The sequence below is a fragment of the Lagopus muta genome, chromosome 19 (assembly GCF_023343835.1).
Source record: "Lagopus muta isolate bLagMut1 chromosome 19, bLagMut1 primary, whole genome shotgun sequence".
Taxonomy (NCBI): domain Eukaryota; kingdom Metazoa; phylum Chordata; class Aves; order Galliformes; family Phasianidae; genus Lagopus; species Lagopus muta.
Genome location: NC_064451.1, coordinates 582,254 through 604,056, shown reverse-complemented (window position 1 = coordinate 604,056; position 21,803 = coordinate 582,254). Strand labels below are relative to the sequence as shown.

The following is a 21,803-nucleotide window of genomic DNA, read 5'->3' as shown; positions in this document are numbered from 1 at the left end:
TTTGCCATGAGCCCTGCAGAAATGCTGGGTGAGGCTCTGATTTAGCACAGGGCTTCCTGCCAGCTCTGCTGAGAGGGAGAAACAGATGGAGGCACACGGCGCAGCAATAAACCACTCCACAATCCAGTCTAGACTTTACTGAGCTCTTGCAAAAACTTGGTATCAATGTTACACTGACGTATAAAGTCGAATGGGCCTGATTTCTCAGCTGGAGTGAGATGAACTTGATGGAGCCACTGCAGTCAGTGGGACAATGCTCACAGACCCCAGCTGCCACCCGAAAATCTTGCCGGCCCTGTCTGCCACACCTGCTTGGCTGGGGCAAGGAGGAGGTGGTGCTCTCCACAGGGGCTTGGTACCACATTGCAGGTGGGTTTTCTGCCCTTGCTGCTCATACACACTCTGCAGGCACTCATCCCCAACCTGGGTGGTGTTTCCTGGGTGTTGGAGTGCTCATGGCTGCTTGAAACACCTGCTTGTAGAAGCTCGGTGCATGGGGAGGAGTAGCTCTGAGCGGTCTTGCTTAGTTGCCTTCTGCTGATCTGGCACTCGGTTTGCCTTGTTTGTCTCCTGGTCATGTCAGCTACAGTGTGAAAGTTACGTGCTGGCCATGGCCAGGCCTTGGGGATGCCTTGTGTGCAGATATGGGAAGCCAGGATCTTGGCTGGGAGCTCCAGAGCACCACATTTGGTCATGGGCACTGAGCAGGGGCTGATGGAGGGGAACGGGCGCTCATCCCCTGGCCACGAGAAGCGTGCACATCTCCCAGCCCTGCTGTGCTGGTGGCAGATCTCTGCATGGCAGCAGTCCCTGGCCGCTCCATGAGAACATCTCTGGGATCTGTGGGAACCCAGAGCCTGCAAAGCCAAACACGTGGCTGCAGCCTGACACCGGCTCTTCCCTACCACTGCAGGACAGCAGGCACCACGTGCCTTCCAAGTCCTTTCCCCTCACACGCAGCCAGTCAGTGGCAATACTGATCAACAACAGCACTGGTTGGGAGCGGTTTTCTCTGTACAGTGAAGTCCAAACCCTGTCCTGGTTCTGCCGTGCATTTTGGGGCGTGAGTATGGCAGCAGGCCTAGGGAGGGAGGGAGATATACAATGAAGTCACCGTGTATGGATGAAGGATGCTTTACTCCCATCTCACCCTGAAGAACCCATCAGTGTCCCTTGAGAGGCAGTCCTGGCTGTGCCTTCCTACTGTGCCGGGCAAGGACTGATGGCCCTTGGGGAGAAGGTCAAACCACAGTGCTGACGGAGGGGTCGGAGAGGTTGAGCTGGCCGGTGATGTCAGTGGGATGGTATTGCTGCAACACACAAATACACAGACAGAGAGAGAGGAGCGTTAGGCAGTCCTGGCACTCTCCCCCGCATCTCCTCACACTTCCTGTGTCCCTACGGGATATCTCTGGGGGTGATGCAAAGGCCCCATACCTGCTCGTGGCTGAGGTCCCCTGTGCTCCAGCCTCGTGCAGAGGTCCTTGCAGACGCTCTCCATGCACTCTATGGCCGGATGGGGAGGACACTGGGGCATGGCGTGGTGCCTGGCACCTGTGGAGCCAGCCCTCGCCTGCTTAGGGAATGCCACAAGAAGAAGCTGTGACCTGCCAGCCCAGCCCACGGCTGAGTATGTGGCTGCAGGGCATGGCCGGTGGCAGCTCCAGCTGTGCTCTGAGGCCATGGCAGTGCATCTCCTTGCCTGAGTGCCTCTGCTCTTCCTACCCTTGTGCGCAGGTGAGGAGCTGTGCTGTGCGGCTGATTGGCGACAAGCTGTAGCGTCACTTGCTAATGTGAAAGTGCAGCCTGTGCAGATGTGGCCTGGATTCGGGGTTCTGCACTCCTTGCAGTGGGGTGCTCAGCCAACACCCCTGGGAAAAACCTCCCCAGCTGCATCCCCACCAGCAGGGAGAGCAGAAACACCTCTGTAACAGCCAAAAAAAAAAAAAAAAGAAAAAAGAAAAAAAGCCTTTCTCCCCAGCTAGGGGCTAGCAAATGGGCAGCTGATTCCTCCCTGCCTCCCTGCCTCCTTCCTCTCATTCTCCTAGCTCCAAGCCCTGAGTGGTTGGGTGGCACCAGTGCCAAACAGTGACACTGACCCCTCTGTCATGCTGCTCTGGGGACCTAACATGGTGCCAGGAAAAGATCTTGGTGTGCTGCTGTGTGAGCCCTCTCCATGGACATTTACCACACTACCTAGGAGGGCTGGTGGGCTACATGTGTGGTGGGCTTCCATGGGCTCCTTGGTCATTAGAAGGATTTCACAGGATTTAATGCATCCTGTGTTTGTCAGCAGCAACTGTGACCCCTGTGCCTCTGCTGGTGGCTCTGGCACTGTGGCTACCCTGTGTGGGGAGGTCTGGTGGCCCCTTGAGCACGGCGTGGGCTGTTTGGGGTTCGCCTGCTTGGTTTGGGACTTCACAAGGACCCCCGTGGGAAGCTGCTGGGGTGGGGACCGGAGCTAGCACGATCCCATCCATGTGGCGCATGTGGTGAGGAACATCTCTTGGGATGGCTCATCCATGTGGGGCACCAACAGCTATCAAAATGGAGCCTCTAAGAAATCCCAAGTGGCAACACCGTGGCCATCACCTGGAGGTGCTGCTCTGCCAATCTGCTCTGTCACCCTGAGGAGCTTTCTGTGGCATTCTACTGGCCCACCAAAACCACACCTTTTCTAAAGGGGTGCAACCAAAACCTCAGCTGCGGTAGCAAAGCTGAAGGGATGGGGCTGGAGCCCCTCCAGGAGGAAAAGGCTTGGAGAGGGGAGAGGCAGGGCGGGCACCCATAGGAGATGATGCCAGCCTCTGCCGGAGGAAGAGCTCCAGATAAAAAAACTATAGGGGCAGAAGAAAAGATCCTTTGTTAAATACCCTGACGCAACCAGGAAAAAAGCAGTGTGGGTGCGAATGCGTGTGCCTCTGTGCACGTGGACGTGGGGCAGGAAGGGGGGGCCCGGCGGGGCGGGATGGGACAGAGTGCTCTGCCCTCTCTGCACAGCTCTGGGGGACCCTGACGTCACCAAACGACCTGGGGAGCCTGGCAGGAGAACTGCGATACAGAGTGGGGCTTTGGGTTGAAAGCATATCTCCTCCAATCACAGAGTTATCACAGGGTAACATTCGCGTTTACTGTTTTTTTTTTTTTTTTTTTTTTTTTTTTTTTGTGTAGAGTTCATGCATGCAGTTTTTAATATTAAAAAAAAAAAAGAAAAAGAAAAAGGAAAAGGCAAAAAAAAAAAAAGCAAGAAAATTGTCATATCAAAACTATGTTAAAGTAGAACTAATTCTAGAAGCACATATCAGTAATTTAGGGTAAATGATGTTACAGGGATGGTGCAATTATCCCCAAACCAAACATTATAAAGCCAAGAAATTAATTAATATTAACTGCAGAAGAGACTCAAACATGTTAAGGTATGGAAGTGAAGTGAAGGCACCAAAAACTTTAAATGACATCAGGAAGAAAATATAGACAAGAAATCAATATGTCTTTAAAAATGACTTCAACCTAATCTGGGTTCACATGGCAGACCCTGGCTGGTGGGAGATTTTCTGGAAGAATTTGGGGTTTCTCTCTCTTTTTTTTTTTTTTGATTAAAAATTAGGATTCCAGCTAAACACAATCTTGCTGTAGAAAATGTCAACTTTCCTTTAAAAAAAAAAATAGTTGTATTTGGCCTACAGATGGTTGTTCGGGGCCAAAAACTAGGTTCTTTTTCAGCCAAAAAGCACTTGGTTTTGGGATGGCTGATCTCTCACTGAAAAGGTGACCTTTTCCATGTACCCCCTCCATTCTCGACCAGTTCTGGCATCGTCCCCACGCTCGAGGGGCCCTCGCTTGGCGGTGGCGTGGGACGTGTGCTGTGCTGTGCCTGCGGGGCCCGCGGGCTGGCAGTGGGGCTGTGGGGGCTGATGACGTCTGCAGTGTGGGCTAAGGGATCTGTGCGTCTCGGAACGTGTCTGTACGAAATGTGCCGGCTCGGAAGGTGTCTGTGTGGTTTATGCGTCTCACATGGCTTCTGTGGGGTTGCGGTAGCGTGGGTGGCTGCGATGGATGGCAGTACATCAGCTCTGCGAGTGCTATTCGAGTTGCAGGAGCTGCCTATGGGGAACACATGCATCTCCTCCTGGGGCGGTGGGGATGATGTGCCGCGGAGAGGCTGTGCAGCTCGGGTGGTGGTGGGCGCTAGGACGTTCAGAGTGGGGTGGCAGCTTCCCGGGGCTGTCTTGGCTCCATGGTGCCAGCCTGTCTCTCTGGCACTCCTGAGGGACCATTCTGCAGGGCTGCAGAGCAGAATCCATTTTTAAAACTCCCGGCAACGAAAAGGGAAGAAACAAGGCCACCAGGTTTGCTAGCAAGGAGAGCCCATGGGGCTGGGGTCAGCCCGGCCTTCCAGCCCCATGGGCTCTCCAGCTTTGCCCAGCTGAGACCTGGTGTGGACCCGTGGCTCTGCCAAGCATCATCGTAGAGCACCTCACTGTTTTCTCATCTTTACAAGGACCCCAGGCAATGTGACCCCGCATGCTACGACCTCATGGGGCCTTCCACAGCAGGAGGGCTTTGGGGTCTCTGAGCCAGGACTGCTGAGTGGAAGCTGGGGGCACCAGATGGCAGGCTGTGACAAAAGCTGATGACAGCACCCTCCCGCTGATCGCTCTCCCAGTGGAGTGCACCAGCAGGCCTGCCCGACATCGCCACAAAGCTTGCTCTGCTGCTTCCTGCCTTGGGGCTGCTAGCCTCAGCCTTGAAACTTCTTGTTCAGATCTTGGTCCTGTTGACCTCTTGGTAGCCCAACTAGCTAACTGACCCCCTTGGAAAGATGTCTTGGGGCCCTTGCCATGGCACATCATGGTATGCAGATGGCTTTAATAGGCTTGCAGACAGCAGGGCCTCTTTGCCTATAGCTGCAGCTGTCACCAGAGTGGCAGCTATCATCTGAAGCTTCTGGTGTAAAGACCCCAGACCCTGGGCAGCTCAGAGTGCTCCTACCACAGGGTATTGGGGTGACAATGGGGTTGTGAATGCTGCACCATGAGCAGGATCAGGCCCAGGATCACTGGAAAGGAAGTGGGGCGATGGAGGAGGTACTGAGGTGCACCACTGATCCTGGTGGAGCAGGCAGGCACCAGCCCCTTTCACTTGGGGAAGGGCTCAACCACAGCCAGGACAAGGGATCACCTCTCCTGGCACTGGCCACATGCCTGCAGTGGACACGGGTCTCCCCAGCTCCTCACTTTGCTGTGATGTTTGCTGGCCTGGCCTGTCCGGGGCCAGGACCCCTTGGCTTTCTAAACCTGGGAGACAACATGGGGTTTGCTCCAGGCACCCTGAGGGCTTCCCTGCAGGTCTTTTTCCACAACTGTTCCTTCTTCTCCTGGCTCTTCTCACTCCCCACCTTCTCCTCACTGCATCTCCCACCCCATCTCTGCCTCCTGCCCCTGGTCAAAGGTCCAGCCACCCAGAGCCTCCTCCAACCATCCTCTGCCTGAGGATATGCATGGGTCTGGTTCTGGGACACTGAGATGTTGGGGCACCACCAAGACAAGGATCCACACCAGGAGCGTGGTGAGTGAAGGAGGTGACAGGGATGCTCATCTTCCCCGTTGGGTATGGGTACAAGCAAGGAGAGCAAGGAGAGCATGAGTTCCCCAAGGAGTGCTTTGTGCGAGACGGTGGCAGCCGAGCCTGGCAGGGGGCTCAGCTGTCCCTGAGGCCATTTCCCAGGGTGCTGGGGACGAAGCCTGCCTGGTGCCAAACGCAGCCGCTTCCATGCAGCGCCGTGGCTGGAGACCCCTGCGACATCGCATGCCGCTCCCCCCCGCCAGCCTGCTGCCATCCCCCCATCCCCACCGTGCACCGCAGGGACCCCGCTGGCAGCAGCCGAGCGGCCCAGAGAGCGGATCTGGGGCAGCGCCCGCGTCCACACAAGACAACAGAGTAGCCACAGTGCAGAGTGTTGTACGACAGACGGCAACATGCAGAGGGACACCGGCTCAGTCCGACAGACCAACAGCCCAACCTGACACTGGCGTGCCTGAAGCTCCATGAGCAGACACGTTTGCACAGTGGGGAACGGCTGGCTTTAGAGGCAGCTATTTGGAAACGTTCTCTGGTTACGTGCGAGCAGCGGCACTGCGAGGTGGAAAGCCCAAGTTTGAAGCAGACTGGATCAGTAATGACCTCCTGTGCCTCCTCTTTGCTAGAGCAGCTCGGATGCTGCTGCTGATAACCAGAGAGCTGTCACTGCGCCAAGTGCTACGTCCCGAATGCTAATAGTCACAAACAAAAATCACATGTAGAGAATGTGACACGCATGGCTCTCGGTGAGGTGACACGGTGCCCAAATTAAATCGGGGTGATTGTTTTAGGCATACAATGACAAACAGGTACAGGAACACTCAGGAACGGAAAAATAAATAAATAAATAAAATGTCATCGGTTTCAAGAGGTCAGCACCGGTACGGTGAGCAAAGCACAGAGAGGAACATCAGAAATCATCCAGGCAAAAAGAAAACGGAAACGAAACGAAAACTCGGTTGCATCTCCCAACTCATCACAGGACTCCAAAGCACCTCCTGCCTGCCCTCCAGGATCCCAGCATCCTCAAGGAACACGGGATGACTGACTGACTGACTGACTGACTGACTGGTGACGAACATGAGCTATGCATGTACACTGGCAGCTTCGGGATGGGTGTGTGGCAGTCGATGGGATGGCAGAAGAGAGAAAGAGAGAGAAAGAGAGAGGGCAGAATTGTTCTTCTTCCTCTTACCGTATCCTTGGAGGACCTACGTCTCTTGAAGCTGGAGGCCAGGGTGGAGGTGATGGACCTAAAAGTGGCTTTCTTTTTAGGGTCAGGTTCTGCTCTACCACTTTTTCTATCCTAAAATGAATATGTATAAGCGATTAGATCTCTAGTGTGCTGTTGGAAACGCTAAATCTACTTGAATACTGCCCCGTGTCATGTCCTTCATTTGGGTGAGCACGCTACCAGAGATGTCACTCCCAGTCCTCCAAGGGCCTCTGTGACCCGCAGGCACAGCGTGGCGCCTCGCTGCTACAGCTACGGGGCCGGCCTCGCGTCCACAGCGCTGGAAACCCCTCTGGGAGCAGCCCTGCGTCTCCTGGGCGTCTGCTGGCAGCCTGCGGCGCTGACCTCGCTTCCTTGGGAGAGAACCTGGGGATGTGCTGCCTGGCCCTTCCCCTGGCCTCCACCGCCAGCCTGCCTACAGCGGGAGGTGGGATGCTGCTCCTGCACTACCAGCGCCTGCTCTGAATCCTAGCGCCACAAGAGAGAGAGAGGACTGCATCGAAAGAGAAGTCATTGTATGGGCATTCTGCAAAAAAAGGTATTCCAAAATTTAAATGACGCGTTTGTGCAAAGCCGAACGTGGTTGTTGTTGGTGTTTGTGGTGGTGGTGGTTTTGTTCATTTGTTTGGTTGTTTTCCAAAGTAAAACTGGCTAAAAAAAAAAAGTAGAAATAAATAAAAGGAAACTGGAAAAAAAAAAAAAAAAAAAAAAAAAAAAAAAAAGGAAAAAAAAAAAAATACCAAACCAAAAAAAGAAAAGGAAAAGAAAGGGAGGAAGCAAAGCATATTAGCGCTATGATGTCGTCAGGGTCGGGATGAACTCAAAGAGAAACAGAACTGAAAAATGTAGCCATTGGAGTTAGCGAGTCGGACCTGGTTGGCGCAGGCTGGGAGCACCAGCCGCCACGGTGCGGGGGCAGCGAGCCGTGGGGACCGGCCGCGCTCGGCGGCGGGCGCTGACAACGATTCCTCCCCAATTGCTTTCGTGCCAATGAGTGTGACCTTGCCGACGGGGGACGGAGTGACCAGGTCTGGCTCTGCTACCGCACGGGGGTAACCAAAATGTATCCCGCTGGTGCGTAGAGCATGCTCGGGGATACATTTGCTCCTCCTTCTCAGTTCTCTCTTTTGCGGACATGCACAAACGGAAAGGAAAGCAAGATGAATGGAATGAAATGTCTTTTTCTTCCATGGCATCTCAGGAAATAGCCATGGCAAAACTGTGATCCCAAAAACCATTATTTTTGTTTGTTTGTTTTAACAAATAAATCTTTCCACTTGCCTACCTTCTAGCAATGTACCAGATACTAGTGCTCTGACGTTTCCTCCTGTGGAAAAGTCTTACAATGTCAAACGGCTCTTTACCATGAGGCTGTTTATCCCCACAGGGCAGCATGCTTTGCTCACAGTCCCACAGACTCTGCCCAAGGACCCAGTGCAGTATTTTCTAGAAGGTTGGCAAGTGAAAAATGGCAGTGCAACTAGTGTGCTCTGTCCCAGCAGCCTTAACCCCGTCGCTGCTGCTGCTTTTTGGAAGCAAAGGAAAAAAAAAAAAAAGAAGAAGAATAAATAATAATAAAAAAAGAAACGGCTCTTCCGAAACTCGTATCTGTGAACTGAACCCGGCGAGCTCTCAGGATGTAGCAGCCCGGCCTCATGCTCCCCTCGCTGCCTTTGGGAAGATGACGTTCCTGAGCATCCCCTGCTGCTCCATGGGGCACCCATCGTTGGGGGCTGTGTGCCTTTCACCACCCAAAGGATGCCTGGCGCTCTGAATGCAGACTTGCTTCCCCAAAGTGGGACACAGCCTGGAGGGTCCACGGAGAGCAGCCAGGTGGTCCTGGTGGTGAGGGCAGGGGAGGCTCGGGGACGTGCGCAGAGCTCGGTGCCAGCAGCAGGCACGTGGCTGCCCCTGGGCTCCTCTCACCTGGGGTGCTACAGGGATGGGAGATTCTGGGGGCAGATGTCCTTGTCCCCAAGTGATAAGAGCATGCACCGCCTCTCTTTTGGAACCGCTTCGGATGGGGCAGGGGTACCACAGCCCCAAGGGTGGGGAGGGAGGAGGAGGCGATGGAACTCTCCATTCCTGGAGCATTTCTGCACATGGGCAGCATGAGACTGCAGGGATGGGCAGCATGGGACTGCAGGGATGGGCAGCATGGGACCACGGGGATGAGATGCTCAGGGACCCAGGGCAGGGATGCTAGAAGGCTTCGGGGCAGGGATGTTTGGGACCATGGGGAAGGGATGCTCAGGACTGCAGGGAAGGGATGCTTGGTAGCTGCAGGTGAACCCTCCCTTCCTCTGCTGGTGAGCGTGGTGGAGCATGTCAGAGATCCTGCATGAGGAGCTGCCAGAAACGCAGCTCTGACGCATGGTCCCCAGCAGAGCAAGGTCACTGTCCCCAGCACTGCCAAGGGCAAACCGTGGCATTTGGACCAGGTCTCTGTCCTGGACAGAGATGGGTACGATACCTCCGAGGGAGGTGGCATTGGCCGTGTGTGGCCCTGGGGACAAGCAGGGCCCCACAGCTCACCAGCAGCCCAGTAACGCCCAGGGGAGTTACTGGGGATGGGACATGGGACCCCATGTTAATCCACAGCTCTGCATTCACTGATTTGGTGAAGGAATGGAAAACGCACCTGTTGGAGATTTGCTCTAAAAACGGTTTGTCCTACCTGCAGGTTTTTCCTCCATACATTAACGGCCGCAAACGCCAGCTGCATCTGCTTCCTCCGCGCGTCCTTATGCCTTTTGTAAGCTATTTCTATGAATATTAAAAATATCCCGGCAACAATACCTCCAGCCACCAGCATAAACACACCTGAAATAAGTAGGAAAGTTACAGGGGGCAGTGGGAATCGCATCACGACACTTCATTTCCTCTGCATCGTGCTCAGCACGAGTGGCATCTGCCAGCCCCAGCCTCCCCACCTCCCCACTCCCAGAGGGGCACCCATGGGGACGGGCATGGGGTGGTGGGTGTGGGGTGTCTGCATGGGCTCCTTGCAGTCAGGCACCGGAGCTGCTGCAGTGATGCCATGTGTGAGCATGTGTTGCTGGGGGCTGTACTGTGCACTGGGGCAGATCTTGTTCCCAGGGCTGTTTGCAGCAGAAAATCCCAGCTTTGGTGCTGCTGCTTGGTGTGTTGGGAAGCATAGCATGCTCTGAGCTGCACTCAGCTTGCTGCGACCCTCAGAAGCAGGGATAGTTGGGGATGGCAAGGTGGCACAGCACTATGAGTCCCAAGGAATAGAATAAAGCGCTCCATCCCACGCTCAGTGGTGCCCTCAGCAGGTGGACACTCCTAACCTTGCACTGTGCTGGCCAGGGGAAGAGAGCCCACATGGGGTAAACAAGCAGGCCCAAGGAGAGGAAAACATGGCATCAGCTATCACACCAGCCCTCAGCCCTAGCACACTCCTTGGGGCAGCCCCGCTGCAGCCGGCTCCCTTCTCTCCCCATCCCAAGTGCTGCTCCTCTCCCTCTGCACCCACTGCACCCCAGCAGCTGCAGCTCAGCCAGACTGCGGGGAGGGGAGGGGAAAGACAGTCACAGAGGCCACTGGGTTGAGGAGGCTGCCCAGGGAAGGTGGAGAAAGCTTCGCAGAGCTGTTTTGGATGAGGTGGGATGGAAGCCCACCACAGCAGCCTCCCAGCACTAGGAAAGCACAAACCCAGAAGAAGCAGAGCTTTGGCCTGGGAGGAGAGCTCAGGAGAGGAGAATGTCTTGAGTGAAAGCAGGCTATCAAGCGAAGAGGAAGAAAGAGGTTTGCAGAACAAACCTGCCATATTTTCAAAGGTGAGTGTTGCTGGGGCATTGCTACGGGAATCACACTCCTGATACCTCACCCAAGTCTTGTCCAAATCCTCCATGAAGCCGTTCTCGTGGGACCTGAAAGCACAAGGAGATGGGACAGTCACAGGAGACCTGGTGCAGGTGTCTGGGATGCAGGCCAGGATGCCTCTGCCCTAGGACCCTGTGCATAACTGCAGCCTGCTGGTAAGCCTATGGATGATATGTGTGCACAGGGTGTGTGTGTGTTTGCCCATATGGCTTTTGTGCAAGGAGACAGGTCCCTTCTGTGAGGCTGCATCCCAGCAAGATCCCCACTGTGAGGTCTAGAACAGCCCATGGCACAGCACTGGGATGAAGGCAGGATGGATTGCACATCCTACCATGATGCTCCTGCCTCCTGTTCCTGACACATCTCCATGCCCCACCACTGTCCCAGGATGCCTAAAGCTCTAGGCTTTCCCTTCCTGTACCAGAGGGGACCAAAGGGCTCCTGGTGTCTTTCCAGGCTTCACAGCCCCATCCCACCTGTCCTGTTCCATCCTTCAGTATTATTCCCCCATAGGTGGAGTCTCAGGTCTCCTTATGTCACCCCAATCCTGCAGGTAGTTTCACCAACAGATCCTGAACAGCACACTACATCTTCCCCTCCTTCCACTCTCTGGTTCCCATCCCCATCACCACACTCCCTTCTCTTCAATGAATGCAGCGTTTCTAAACTAACACGTGGAAATCCCTTTTTATCCATGAGACCAGGTGCCTTGTGGCACAGCATGCTGCAGACTAATGCTGATAGTAGAGCCTAAGTTGAGCTCTGGAGGGGACCTGAAGCATCTCTGCCTAGTAGGACCAGGGCAGAAAGGACAGCCCTGGGGAGTTGAAGCCAGGGGATGTGGGGAGAAGTATGCCCCATGGGAGGGTTTCAGTGCCTGACACAGGGCTACTTGTGTGCTAGCACACATGCAGCATAAGGGCTGAGAGCTGTGTACGGACTTGAGGATGGCCAGTGAGACATTCTGCTTCCACGGGCTGTCCTTGCGCATCCCAATCCCAAAGCCGGAGCGGAAGAAAAGTTCCCCTGTTGTCACCAGGTCACACTTCTGCGAGGCTTCAAACTCCAGCACTGCCGAGTCCCAGATGAAGGCGTGGAGCTTGCTGAACACCAAAGAGGACACTCATTAGGGTGGGCAGCCTGGCTTGTCTGCAGCCACTGCAGGAGCAGCGAGGGGGCTACCAGCTCTAAGTTAATCTTAGATCCTCTATGCACGAGGATCAGCATCCCGCTAGCTCCCCCCGGCCCCTGCCCAGCAAGGTGCAGGTGCCACTCACTTGTCTCGCACAGCCTGGATGGCTTCGGCTGCGCTCTCATAGTTGTGTTTCTCCATGTGCCGGTACATGGTGCTCAGCTCCACCTGCCGTCGGAAGTAGATGTCCACCGAGCTCTGCTTCACCGTGGCGTAAATGAACTTATCGGAGGGGTTGCGCAGCTGAAAGGCAAAGGCAGAGCTCTTATTTCTTCTGTTCTACATCAACCAAACTGGCTCGCCCCAAAATTATGTTTCCTGATTTCCCATCCCATTCAGCGAACTGCTTCCCAGGGAAGATCTCGATCACCTCAGTGGAGCTGCAGATGCCATGGGGGAGTGGATGTTGCAGTGCTCAGGATGGGACAGGGGATGCTCCGGGGCCACAGTGGTGGACAGTGGATGCTCTGTAACAGCACTGAGGATGCAGGAACCCCCCCAGTGAGATGGGGCTGATGGTGCTGAGGGCGGAGGGTGCTGTGAGGTGTGGGATGCAGTGGGCTGGGACTGCTGTGGAGTGCATTCCTGGCTGCTTGGATTGATAGGCTGTGGCTGTGTCCTTGCCAGAGCAGGAAATGGGTTTGAGTCATGATAGTATCTGCTGAGAGTATTGACTGCACCGCAGGGACAATTTCATTAGCTATAACTCATCCATAATGAATCGTTTCCTCGTTGGTTAGTGCAGGCTCTCCAGGAACTGGCAGGAGTTTGGCTGGCCTCGTGCTGTTTCTGGACAGGCTTTTTCTCTGCTGTTCCCTGCCTGTGTATTCCCATCCCCACCCAGGCACAGACCCACATTACATAGGGCTCTAGGTGCTACCAGCCACCAAACCAGGAGGTACACACTGAAGACATCTGCATCTCTGCCTAGAGATGGGCAGAGAAAGGGAATTGAGGCAAGAGATCATTACCCGGGGGTCATTGATGCCTGTAATTCTCTCCTCAGGACGGTCCAACACCAGGAAGGCAGCCAGGTTGGCAGTATAGGAAGCCACAATGATCATAGCAAAGCCAGCCCACACCATGCCCAGAATACGAGCAGAAAAACTCCGAGGAGCACCTGGAAAGAGAGAGGAGAGCTCAGACTGGCACAACAAGAGCTTGACTTGATCACCAAAGCTGTAACCACCTCACACAAGATGAATGGCATCTACAAATGTGCCCTATCCAACAGATGTGTGAAGAGCTTTTGTGTTACCCAAAGAAAAACATGCATTGAACCCTACTGGATGAGTAACACCAGGAAAGGGAGCCCAGGAAAGACTTTTCCCATCACTGATGGTGAAGGCTGGCAGGAGAGTCCGCAGCAGCTGCGCCATGAGTGTGCCACCCCCCAGCACCCCGAGTACCCCTCCAAGGAAGTCTCGGGGGACAAGAACTGTACAATTTTTCACTAGTCTCCCAGGGCACCGATAAGAGCATGTGGAAAGGAAGACAGGTCCCTCTTGGGTCCCTGTGGGTCCATGACAGTGTTTAGGGCAGAGCAGCACCACTGCCCGTGCAACGCACCTTCTCCGATGCCGGAGTTCAGCAGGACTCCCCAGGAGAACCACATGGCTGAGGAGAGTGTCAGGGCATCTTCCTCCTCCTCCTCGCTGTTCACTTTGAACCGTCCAAATGGGCTGGAAAACAAGAGCAAGATCTCTTCTGATGTCCCTTATCCCGTTTCTCCAGGCTTTCTTTCATGCCCTAAGCACTCTGATGCAGCCTTACAGCACTGATCCTTGCAGTGTGGATCTTGTACACTTGTACCCCATGCTGGCTCCACAGCCCTGGCTCCAAAGCCCTATGCCTTTCACATAGCCTTTCACGTCCCCTATGCTGGCCTGCAACCATGCCTACCTCACACTGGTGCTGCTCCCATTACATTTGTCTCCAGGATACAGAGACCATCTGTGTGACACCTCCCCTTCACCTGCAGCCCCTGAGTGACCCACGGAGCACTCACCTGAATCGATCTAGAAGGTACAACATCACTGCCACCACATGCACAGACAGCCCCACCAGCAACCACAGTGTACTCTGGAAGGGCTGCATGAACGAATCCAGGGTGCTGCGAGGGATTTCCTAGCACAAACGAGAGAGGCAGGCAGTGCTGACACCCAGCGAGGCTGCACCCTGCCCACCCCACCCCTCCTACAAGCAGCCCAGTCCATACCTTCTTCACAAGGATGGTGAGACCCTGGTATTTGAAGGGCTTGGAGAACTCGATGTACTGTGCCCGCTCATTGTTGATGGTGAGGGGAGCTACAATCATATCCGCCTGGCCACTCAGCAACTCCCCCATCATCCCATTCCACTCCTTCTTGTTGCTGTTGTTCACCTGCCAGAGATCCCGTGCAGGATCAGACCCTGCCCCATCACTGGCCAGCTCTGCTCCGGAGAACGGCTTGGCCGTGTTTTGACACATGATGTGAAAGAAGTGATATCCCAAGCTGCCTACACTTACCCGCTCTTGGGTACCAAATTTACCATCAGCCACCAGATGAACCTCGTAGGTGAAGTTCATCACACCAGCCAGGCGGATGAGCAGGTCGATGCAGAAGCCATAGCAACACAGTGCCACTGTGGGCCGGCCTGTGGACAAGAGAAAATGGGAGGGGACACGTGGAAGCAGCCCTCTGCCAGGGATCCCATGCAAGACCCATGGCTCTCCCCAGGGAAAGCAACCACCCGTGTGGCTTTAGTTTTAAACCATATTGAGGCAGAGGGAATGGGAGCATGTCAGGAGACAGCAACATGGGGTGCAATCCCTCAAAGTAGCCTTGGAGACCACACAGAAATGAGGCAGCAGGAAAGTCATCTGCTAGAGTCACAAATGTGCCAGGTGGGCTGGGGATGCTGCTATGCTCACTGCCAGATGGATTTACCTGGGATGGTCTCGTTGGGCCCTGTACAAAAGACCTTTTTGACAGGGTCACCATTGATGGTGAATTCCTCCCTGCACGTCCCATCTGCTTGTGTGGGCTTCACATATACAAAGGGTTCTTGGTGAATCGTTACAATCTGTGGGGAAAGCACAAGTATTCAGTTGCCGCCATCCCCTTCCAGAGCTGTCCCCACCTGGATGGGGAGTGGGGCTGCCTTCTCCAGGCAAACATGGCCACAATGCCACAGTGCCATCCCCATGGACCACGCAGCCCTGCAGCAGGACCTGACTTTGGCATAGGAAGACATTCGCCTGTCTCCTCTCCAAGATGAGGATCAGACGAGCCAGCCTTCCTCATGTGGAATTTTTTCCCTGTCCTCAAAGTCCTTCTCACCCATTGCCGTAAGAGCAGGCTGATGAGAGTCACTGCACTGCTGGGATTTATGCCCTGGCCTGTGTTCTAGTCGCTACCACATTGCCATGAGCAAATGTGAGTCTTCCAGTCCTACCCAGGACATTCTTAGTAAAGCAGCATCCCAATGCCTCTGCATCACCTCTGCAGGAGTACAGGCTCACAGTCAGTAGGAGTGTGTGATTCACACTGCCTGGACAGAAGGACCAGTGGAGAGGAGCTTGCCCAGTTACCAAAGAGGCTTCAGAGAAAGGCATGACAAGCAGAGCAAGCATGGAGGGACATTCCCCCCACTGTCATCTCCAGCTTTTGGCTATCAGCTGTTCACAGATTTCCTGAGCCCAGCTCTGCAGTTATCAGCCCACCTACTCCTTGTTAGCTTGTTTAGTCACCTTCTGAACCTATTTCCTTCTGATCTTCTGGCCTCAGCTGCAAAAGGCTCCAGATTGAAGTCTTGCATAGGCTGTACATGCTGCAAACCTGTGCCAAGTGCCCTCTGACTCCCATGCCATAAGGAACAGCAAACACCTTCTCCCTCCACTCTGTCGCTCTCTCTCATTTCCCATTTCCAACTGTCTCCTTCTCAACCAGAGGGCACCACGCTTACAGTTGGGCTCTGGGAGGAAGCTGTGCTCTGCTCTGAACACTCTCTAGCACCTTTGCTAAGTGTCTCTGCTATGGCCTCTCTGGAATGGAAGGTTCTGGCAGCTGCAGGGCAGCAGAACAGAATCACAGAATCGCAGAATGGCCAGGGTTGGAAGGGACCTCAAGCACCATGAATCTCCAACCCCCCTGCCACATGCAGGGCCACCAACTTCCCCATTTAATACCAGACCAGGCTGCCCAGGGCAGCAGGATGTGGATGAACTCACAACACCTACTGCCATTTGTTGTTACCTTCAATTTGGTCGACATCTGATAGCCTTGAGGTTTCTCAGTTTCTCCCCCTGGCCAGATTATCTTCCTGTCGTTGGTCAAGACCTGTGATCAGTGCCAGAGGGAGGAGATAAACATGAGGCCATGGGTAGATACACCAGCACACCTCAACCCACCTTCCTGTCCAGGCCTGTACGTACATTGCTACCGTTGTAAATCCCAACCTGGACCAGTTTGCGGTTCTGCAGGTTCATGATGCTGTAATTGGCAAACTTCCTGTCCCCGTCCTCATTGAATTCTACCCGTCCGGTGACACCCTCCGAATACTTGGAGGACATCAACACCCTACAAAGAGAAACACAGTGGGCTGACCTAGAAAACCTGCTATGGCTATTGGGAGATCTAAGAAGGGACCAGAAGTCTTTCTCTCAATTGCCTGACATTTTCATGTGCTCGTTGCCTTACATTAGCTTTGATACCTACGATCCATTCATAGCTTGGTGGTCGTCATTTCCTGATGGACAAGGTTAGTCTGAGTCATGTTTCCTAGAAGCTGCACTACTACATCTGTTGTCACTGTCCTCTCTTTTCTACCAGATCACTTCCATTTTCCTATGGAATGATTTAGCCCAGTCTTTTATACTGCAGCACCCAAAGAGATCTTTGGGGCACCCTGGGAGCTGCATCCATACCACAGTTCCTACAGCTTCTGTCTGCCACCAGCCCATCACAACCTTACTAATGCCCCATGCATGCATATATACTACAAAGGGGAGAACCAGCCCCCAAAACTCGAAAGATGGTAGAGAAAACACAGAATGGATGGGGCAATGTGCCATAGAGAGCAACATCTAATGCCTCATGCCAAAGTTTGTATCACTGCGGGAGATGCTGGAAACCTTCCCAAAATAAGTTTCAGACCCTGCAGGTCCCAAGCTTAACAGAACCGAGAGACACAGAAAGAGCATGCTACATAACACCATGACTGCAGAGAGCAACCCCCAGCATGGGACCCCACTGTTGGCACAAGGTGCCAGGCTACATGCTGCAGAGAGCAGTCCTCCTGCACAGGGAACACAGGGAACCACATGCAGAGGGAATTGCTGTTTTGTTCAGATTCAGCCTGCAGAAAAGGCCCTTGTCTCTCCATCATCTGCAGAGGTGCAGTAGAAAATACCATGCAACATAAAGATCAGGTTCTGGGCACCACATACAGCTCATCTCATTGCCCATGGCAGTGAGATCCAACATGTGTGCTCCAGTCCTGCGCTACATGAGCTGACCTGCTGCCAAAAACATGGCTCCAGGATTTGCTACAGCAGAGACCAGCCTGCCTCCTGGTCTTGTGCCCCTACACTCTGCCAGTACTGTTGAATTAGCCAGTGCTTGCAGCACTGAGATCTGATCTGACAGACAATCCCCCTGTCCTGATTTGGCAGAAAACCTGTTTCTCCTCTTTCCCAAACACTTCATTAAGATCCAGAAATGAGGAAAGCATCCTTCAATGGCCCTATGTCTCTTTTCGTGGGCATCACCCCCAGCTTATACCAGCTGTCCAAGCATTGCCCACGAGATGCCCATGGGATGGCGTGGACTGAACTGGTGCCAGGCACCAATGTGGTGGTGCCCTTGGGGAAGCCAAAGGCCTGTGTGTGAGCCTGTGGTCCCATCTTTTCAAGCTCCTTCCTCTTGAAAAAATGGCATTCAGCCTTCCCCAGTTACCTCTTGAAAAGGGGCCCCGTCTTCCAGATGTTGGTGTTGCCCACACAGCCCCGTGGTGGGTCAGTGATGTTCTCCTTCTCAAACAAGTCGTGCACAGCCTGGGCCACCACTGCCACTGCGTCGCTTATGTGGGCTGACTCGTTCTTCCCATTGATGAGCTGCAAGCCGATGACTCCTGCAATGAGTGGAGGAACGGATCATCCCCACTAGGCTGTGGTGTTGCTCCCACATGTAGGGTTTGAGGCAAGCGAGCACACAGCTGTGGGACTTGGGACCCTTCAGAAGCAGTGGGGGAGCTGCATGAGCTTCAGTGCCGGGCTGGCATTGCTGTGCCTGCCAAAGGGCGATGGGGCAGCACTGTGAGCCATTGACATCAGTGCTCCATCCCCATTCCACTGCCCAAGCATTTCCTCAGGTGACAGTCAGCCTCAAAGCACTGGACAGCTGGATTTGGGGCACGGCAGTACGGCAGGGCTCTCAGGCTGCTGCCACCCCATTCAGACCCAGAAGAGCACAGTGGGATTCAACACGTGCTTGGGACCACCATGGCATGGTGTGCCCCTGGACCACTCGCCCCAGCCCCAGACAATCTTCTGGCCAGCAGCAGGTGGGTGCCTCTGGTGGGTGCCTACCATCAGGGGCGTAGCGCAGGGCATTGCCCGAAATCTCCCGTTCCCCCACCAGCCACACGTAGCCGGAGCCCGTCATATTGAGCATGGCTGCTGATCTGTACACTGTTGCCGCATCATCCTCACTGCAATGAGAAGAAGGGAATGGCAATGTGTCTCCGGGTGCCAGATGGACCCCTTCCTCCTGTCTTCTACCCCTGGACAGCTCGCTCTGATCCCCTCTGACAGATGGTTCTCCTGGGCAATGGCTAACTCCACGATGCACTGGGAGGCTTTCTCTCAGCTTCGTTTAACCCCACAGCACCCAGCAAATCTGGCCCATTCCTTATCACTCACCATCTATAAGAGCGGGGCAGTGAGACACCTTCCTTTGCAGGGAGCTCAGGATACATCACTGCTAACACCTCACTGACATCCAGGCGCCTCTACCACGACCATGACTGCAATGTATAGTACCTCCCTGGGATATGGGACTTTATGTGGATTTTCTCCCATGCTCCCTAAAAATGACAACGTGCCCCAAATCTGCATGGACTCCAGTGCTGGGCAGAGTTGCAGGGGGGAAGTGAGGAAACTGGAGGAGTGAGGGCCCCACGGGCCTTACCTGGCGGAGAGGATGATGACACGAGCCTCCAGCTCTTTAGCCTCCAGCAGAAGCGATGTCACGTTTTTGGTCCCGGGGTCAAACTGCAGCACTTTCTCTGCCTGCGATTAGTGTGAGCAAAGCTGGTTAGTGGGGGAGACTGAGGACTGCTTGTGAGAGCCATGCTATCTAGAAAAGGGTCAAGAAAATTCATTAAACTGCATGAAAGTCTGCTAAATAAGATTGGTTACAGCTAGGTTTTTTTCTTATTTTCTTTGCTTTTCTTTTCTTTCTTTTCTTTCTTTCCTTCCTTCCTTTCTCTTTTAACGTTTTGTTTTCTGGTCTTTATTTTTATTTTTTTTTTTTTTTTTGCACTGTGCATGCAAACTGAAGTCAATCAAGACCCAAGAAGAGGCGTGCATTGTACAGGAAAGAGAAAAAGGCTTTGAAATGCAATTGAAAACTCAAACGAGTGTTGTTTTTCAAAAACATGGGAAATGAAAAAAAAACATTGCACAGGGTTAACCTTTGGGAGTAAAAGTGAACGACTTACACCAAGGAACTGTTTCCTTTAGGGAGGAAAGGGGGTTGGTTCAACTTTCCAAAAAAAAAACAAAAACAAAAAACTTGCAAGTTAATTACTGGTTCACATGCATGTCTCAAAAAGAAATCCTTCCAGGGTCAGCTGGCTAGGTTTCCATTCTCAAGTCCAAACCAAACTATCTCAACATAAAAACGTGCTACCAAGAAACATAGTCATGGATCTTTTTCTTTCTTTCTCTTTTCTTTTTTCTCTTTCTCTTTTTTCTTTTTATTTTATTTTATTTTTTTATTTTTTATTTTTTCTGGTGGCTGTGGCTATTTTTCATTTGCTAGTTAGGTTGGTGGGCGGCGTGCATTTCCATGCATATATACCTTGGGTCCTCGCTTGTTGTCATAGGAAAGTTGGTCGAGGTTTTCATAGTTCCTTTTTTTACTCTGATGAATAATGTGCACAGAGAAAATATGTAGACACAGAAGAATATTATAAACAGTTGAAAATGACGTGTAGTAAAGCAATCCAACATCCACCTCCTCCTCCACTGTTTGCTAAAGGGTCTCTATAACGCTGGAGCTCGCAAAAACCACTATCAGGAGAGAGTGCCTCAGCTCTCGCGGGAGCGTCACGGTGCAAAGCAAGCCTGAGTGTCACAGCTGTCGCGATGCAGTTGCATTTCCCTTTGGGGCTGGGGAATTCTTCAGCAAGAAATTTTTATCTTAAGCTCAGAAACAATCTATGCATCTCTAAGGGCCTAAGTGGTGGGAATTCCATGGAATTACTGTGGAAGTAAAGGACAAAATGTTGTGTACGGAAAGTGCTGGATAAACACAAGCTGTTACAATCAATAGCATTAGCATTGCTACCGTTACTATTACCATTACAATCCTGTTCGCCCTAAGAGAGTTCACAGCAAGTGAGGAGCTGAGCTTCACCTCCTGCAAGGAGGGAGCAGCGTTTTGGAGCTCAGTTGCCATCCAAAAGAGAGAGGAAAAAAAGCTCGCTAGGTCCTGTGTTGGCTCAAAGCATGGCAGTATGAAGCAATGGTGACCATGGGATGACACTGTGGCTGTTATTTGGTGCTCTGGGGGCACCGGGTGGCTTTGCAGCACATGAGTGGCCTCGGGAGGTGCTGGGGACTGGGGACCTGTCCCATGCATCATCTTGTCGTCCTGTCCGTGACAACCTGAGAGCACCTGCAGAACAGCTCTTGGCAGTTTTTGGTGGGACAGTCTGACCCCTTCTTCTCAGCCCCTTCCCACCCATCTGGGCATCCCTAACCTGCATGTACGGGACACAGTTCTACTCCAATCTCCACTTTGCAGCATCTTACGCCAACTGATTTCTGCCAGGAACCTGACCCTTTGCGCCCCTGTAACACCACGGTTCCATTTCCCAGGTTGATCCTGAGGCAGTCAGCGTCTGCTTCTGCATCTTGCTTTCCACACTAAACACCTTGCTTCTTCCTGAGCTCTCTGGCCAGTCTTCAGCTTTGCCAGCTCTCCTGTCTGTGCAGTTTTGTGAGTTTTCCGTTCCTCTCCTCAGATACTTTTCACCATTCGAAGAAGTCAGGATCTTGCAAGGAAAAGAATCTGAGAAGGAAAATTGTGTTCCAAGCCCAGCTCCTCCTTCATTCTAGGTGCTGTTCATGGTGGGAATTTCTGCAAGTGCTTCTTTGAGTCTTCTCAGATCGCAGTGAGACTTGGAGGAACATTGCCTTTGGGGAGAGCAGGGCTGCAGCAGGACAGCATGAACACTCTCCGGAGGAGAGACATCGGCTGTTTTCCTTCAGGTGCCATCAGTTTGACTGGAAACCTGGTCATCCATTCTTCAGCCTCCAGATGTGATTGAGTTCATGTGTCTGGGGTGTGCTGGCATCTCAACTGGAGCCGGTCAGCAAAGTGAAGCAGAGTCTTGGGCCCAACACAATTGGACCTAATGGCATCTGATCACTTCTACCTCCCGCTGTCCCCATCTCTAATGTAGTGACCAGCAATGGCAATGTCTCTTCTCTTTCCAATTTTTGGTGTTGTTCCACAGCACTTCCCTACTCCTCAGCCCACGTTTCACACAGGGACCTGCAATATCAAAATTCACTCTCCACATTCTCCAACATTAACTTAAAAATTACTGTTGCACGGACATCACAGTCTCAGAGGAAGAGAGCTGCCACATCAGGGACTTGCCATATCTGACCTGGACAGACTCTGATGTTCACAGCATCTTGTACCCAAACTGAACGCAAGCAGCAGTGGAGATCAG

At 53.1% G+C, this 21,803-nt stretch overlaps 1 protein-coding gene across 13 annotated transcripts in view; it reads right to left on the bottom strand.

Annotated features, from left to right (window-relative positions):
* Positions 1-128: 128 nt before the first annotated feature.
* Positions 129-21,803, bottom strand: part of GRIN1 (glutamate ionotropic receptor NMDA type subunit 1) — a 31,799-nt gene continuing 10,124 nt past the window's right edge. Inside the window, exons 4-22 of one of the 13 annotated variants that reach the window (XM_048966203.1) lie at positions 19,919-19,981; positions 19,025-19,125; positions 18,424-18,545; positions 17,792-17,966; positions 16,270-16,414; positions 16,091-16,174; positions 14,783-14,918; positions 14,362-14,489; positions 14,071-14,235; positions 13,861-13,979; positions 13,422-13,534; positions 12,824-12,972; positions 11,938-12,095; positions 11,602-11,763; positions 10,598-10,707; positions 9,492-9,637; positions 7,687-7,938; positions 6,776-6,886; positions 129-1,310 (exon numbers count right to left, since the gene is read on the bottom strand). In XM_048966203.1, the coding sequence (XP_048822160.1) occupies positions 1,242-1,310; positions 6,776-6,886; positions 7,687-7,938; positions 9,492-9,637; positions 10,598-10,707; positions 11,602-11,763; positions 11,938-12,095; positions 12,824-12,972; positions 13,422-13,534; positions 13,861-13,979; positions 14,071-14,235; positions 14,362-14,489; positions 14,783-14,918; positions 16,091-16,174; positions 16,270-16,414; positions 17,792-17,966; positions 18,424-18,545; positions 19,025-19,125; positions 19,919-19,981 (2,508 nt within the window). In that variant the 3' untranslated portion in view covers positions 129-1,241. The other 12 variants (XM_048966200.1, XM_048966211.1, XM_048966204.1 and 9 more) reach the window with 12 other exon arrangements.